We start from the raw sequence: 3,241 nt of genomic DNA, 5'->3' as shown, positions 1-3,241 counted from the left end.
ACCGGCGAAGTTGAAGCGGTGGCGCTCTGATCTATGCGCCGCCCGAGTAAGGGTTTAGGGTTTAGGGTTTAGGGTCTGCTTCTTGCCTTCTGAACCTCTTCGTTCATGAAGGCTTCCTTCTTAGCGAATAGCTCGCGGAATTGCTGCAGAGAAAACACTAAGCCCTTAGCCGCAAACCCTAAACCCTAAACCCTAAACCCTAAATAATAAGCTGTAAACCCCAAACCCTAAACCCTAAACCCTAGACGGCAAACCCTAAACCCTCGCAGGCTGCACAAGTGCTCCAGCTTGAGGGCGCATCTTTCGCGTGGGGAACAGCCTCGGCTTCGGGTCAAAGGCGAAAGCTTAGGGTTTAGGGTTTAGGGTTTAGGGTTTACGTCGACGATTGATTCTTTGTCTTCTTTATTAAACCCTAATTCTTTTTTAATTAACTTCAGCTGCTCATGCAGCAAAAACTTCCGCTGCACTCTCATCACTTTGTCTTCAACTTGCGCCTTCACGTGGACCTGCGCCGCGAATTCTAAACCCTAAACCCTAAACCCTAAACCCTAAACCCTAAACCCTAGGTGTTTCGGGGAGAGGGAAGCGTGGGCAGCAGAAACATCAGGCTTTTAAAACTGTTGGTGCAGTGCTTTGGGCATGGAGGGTTTAAGGCTAGGGTTGAGGGTTTAGGGTTTAGGGTTTACACTTACTTGTAGCTTGGCAAATTCCAAGTCCTTCTTTGCAATCTGTAGAACGAGCATCAGCCGCTTTTCAATATCCTCCTCCTGAACAAGCAAACCCTAAACCCTAAACCCTAGCTCTAAACCCTAAGCCCTAAACCCTAAACCCTCAGCATGGACCAACAGCCCTAAACCCCATCCTTAAAGACCAGCGTTCCAGCTTGACTATCTCCGCGCTGCAGCTGCACGGCCGCCTGGAAAATAGAGTCAAGGGTTTAGGGTTTAGGGTTTAGGGTTTAGGGTTTACGGCAAGAACAGCCTGCAGCTCGTCCCGTCGGGCGAAAGAAATCCCAGCCACCAAATCCGCCAGCTTCTGGGGGTAGTCGATGTTGTAAAACCTTATAACCTAGACTCAAACCCTAAACCCTAAACCCTAAACCCTAAACCCTAAACCCTAACCGTAAACCCTAGGCCATGAGCTTTGGTGACTCCGCCCTAAACCCTAAACCCTAAACCCTAGGCGCTGGCTACTTCCGTTGGCTTCGCAGTACGACGTAGCCAGCAGCCCAGGCTGCCTCGGCCTCAAACCCTAAACCCTAAACCCTAAACCCTAAACCCTAAACCCTAACCCTCACTTGATCGAAGTGTTCTTTGTAAAAGTAGGATGTTTTAAGCAGCTCCTTCATGGTGGCTAATATCTCCAAATGCAGCATTCTAATTATGTTGTTGCTGTTGTTGTTGCTGCTGCTGCTGCTGCTGCTAGGACCCTCGCTGCTGCTTAGAGACGCAGAGGCAGACTCGCGGGGAAATGACACAGAGACATAAAGCAAAGCACTTTTGCTGCTGCTGCTGCTGCTGCTGCTGCTGCTGCTGCTGCTGGGATGGGGTAGAGGCAGCAAACTCCCAAGCTGCGAACCCGCAAGATCATCGACCCCCTGCTGCTGCTGCTGCTGCTCGTTTTGCTGCTGTTGCTGCTCCTGTTGCTGCTGCTGTCGCTGCTGCTGCTCCTGTGAATCCAACTCTACCTGCTTCTCAGCTCCCTGCTGCTGTTGCTGCTGCTGCTGCTGCTGCTCAGAAGCAGCTGCTGCAGCATCAGTGTGCTGCTCGCCTGCTGCTGCTTCCTCTGACTCGACAGCAGCAGCCGTTGCTGCTGCTGGGGCCGCTGCTGCAGTGGGCTCTGCTGCTGCTGCTGCTGCTGCAGCGGCTGCTGCTGCTGCTGCTGCAGCTTCTTCTGGTGACTGAGAAAGGCCCAGTAGCTTGATGCTGAGAAATTGAAAGCCCTAAACCCTAAACCCTAAACCCTACAATCCTAAACCCTAGACCCTAAACCTTAACCGCTAAACCCAATACCCTAATTGCATAAGCCTGCTGCGTGCGAAAGAGCTTGCGCTTCTAACAGCGTATTAGGGTTTAGGGTTTAGGGTTTGGCAGCTAGGGTTCCGAGTCCCGCAGAAATGTTTAGGGCTTGCAATTCCGCTGCTTCCGGCTCCGGCAGCAGCTTGAGCTGCAGGGGCTGCGAGGGTTTAGCGCCCCGGGCAGACGCTCTAGGGTTTAGGGTTTAGGGTTTAGGGTTTACCGGCGATAAGGCATTACTATGGCCTGGCCCCCCCGCTGCATTGGGTGTGGGGCCAAAGTGAGGAGGTGCAGCAAACAGCCCACATTATGGATTTCATCTACAGAAGAAATGCTCCCTAAACGCAAACCCTAAACCCTAAACCCTAAACCCTAAACCCTAAACCCCAAACCCTTTCGCCTGCGCTGCGCGCGCAGCCCTAGCCGACGAACCGCAGAAACGCCCAAACCCTAAGCCCCAAACTCTGCGGCGCTCCCCGGCGGCAGAATCCGCAGCCCCAAACCCTAAACCCTAAACCCTAAACCCTAAACCCTAAACCCTAACCTGCGTCTTCCCGCAGCCGCGCCCCTGGCTCCAATTCGTCTTCAGGGTTTATTTCTTTCCGCAGCAAAAAACCCCCGACGAAGTCTCTCCAGCCGCCGCTGGTCTTTAGCCGCACCAGTTCTTCAAACAACTGAGCCAAACCCTAAACCCTAAACCCTAAACCCTAAACCCTAAACCCTAAACCCTAGGCGGTGGAGAACCGCAGCCGCAACAAACGCAGGTCTCGAAGCAAGCTGCTGTCGCTGTGCGACAGCCCTTCCGTCCCCCGCAAACCCTAAACCCTAAACCCCAGAACGCAAACCCTAAACCCTAAACCCTAAACCCTAAACCCTAAACCCTAACCTCTTGGTCCGGTATCTGCAGCAGCTGATAAAACCCCGGAAAGGCGGGGCGACGGATAAGGCCAATTGCAGGAAGAGAAGGAAGGCTAGGGGGAGCAGCAGCAGAAACAATAGAAGATATGTTGCTGCTGTCGCTGCCCCACGAGCCTGCTGCTGCTGCTGCTGCTGCTGCTGCTGCTGCTGCTGGGTCTGGGTCTGCAGGGGGCCCAGGGGGCTGCGCGCCTGCTGCTGCTGCTGCGGGGGGATCCGCGCCTTGCTGCTGCTGCTGCTGCCGGTTGCGGCGCAGCAGCCGACCGATTCGGGCTGGAGAGGCCTCTGCTGCTGCTGCTGGTGGTGGGGGG

The 3,241-nt window shown here is 54.3% G+C and overlaps 1 protein-coding gene across 1 annotated transcript; it reads right to left on the bottom strand.

Moving 5' to 3' along the window:
• Nucleotides 1–68: 68 nt before the first annotated feature.
• On the bottom strand, nt 69–3,224 carry ETH_00033650 (lon protease, putative; the record flags this gene model as incomplete). The annotated part of the gene is made up of 8 exons (XM_013379607.1): nt 69–143; nt 378–506; nt 693–767; nt 970–1,068; nt 1,298–1,925; nt 2,239–2,353; nt 2,560–2,689; nt 2,902–3,224. Coding segments are annotated over 8 exons (1,574 nt in total), but the record flags the coding sequence as incomplete, so codon positions are not given.
• Nucleotides 3,225–3,241: the final 17 nt, after the last annotated feature.

The sequence above is a fragment of the Eimeria tenella genome, genomic scaffold (assembly GCF_000499545.2).
Source record: "Eimeria tenella Houghton genomic scaffold, Eth_scaff3632, whole genome shotgun sequence".
Taxonomy (NCBI): domain Eukaryota; phylum Apicomplexa; class Conoidasida; order Eucoccidiorida; family Eimeriidae; genus Eimeria; species Eimeria tenella.
Note: the sequence above shows the minus strand (reverse complement) of the source record. Positions and strands in the feature narration are given on the sequence as shown.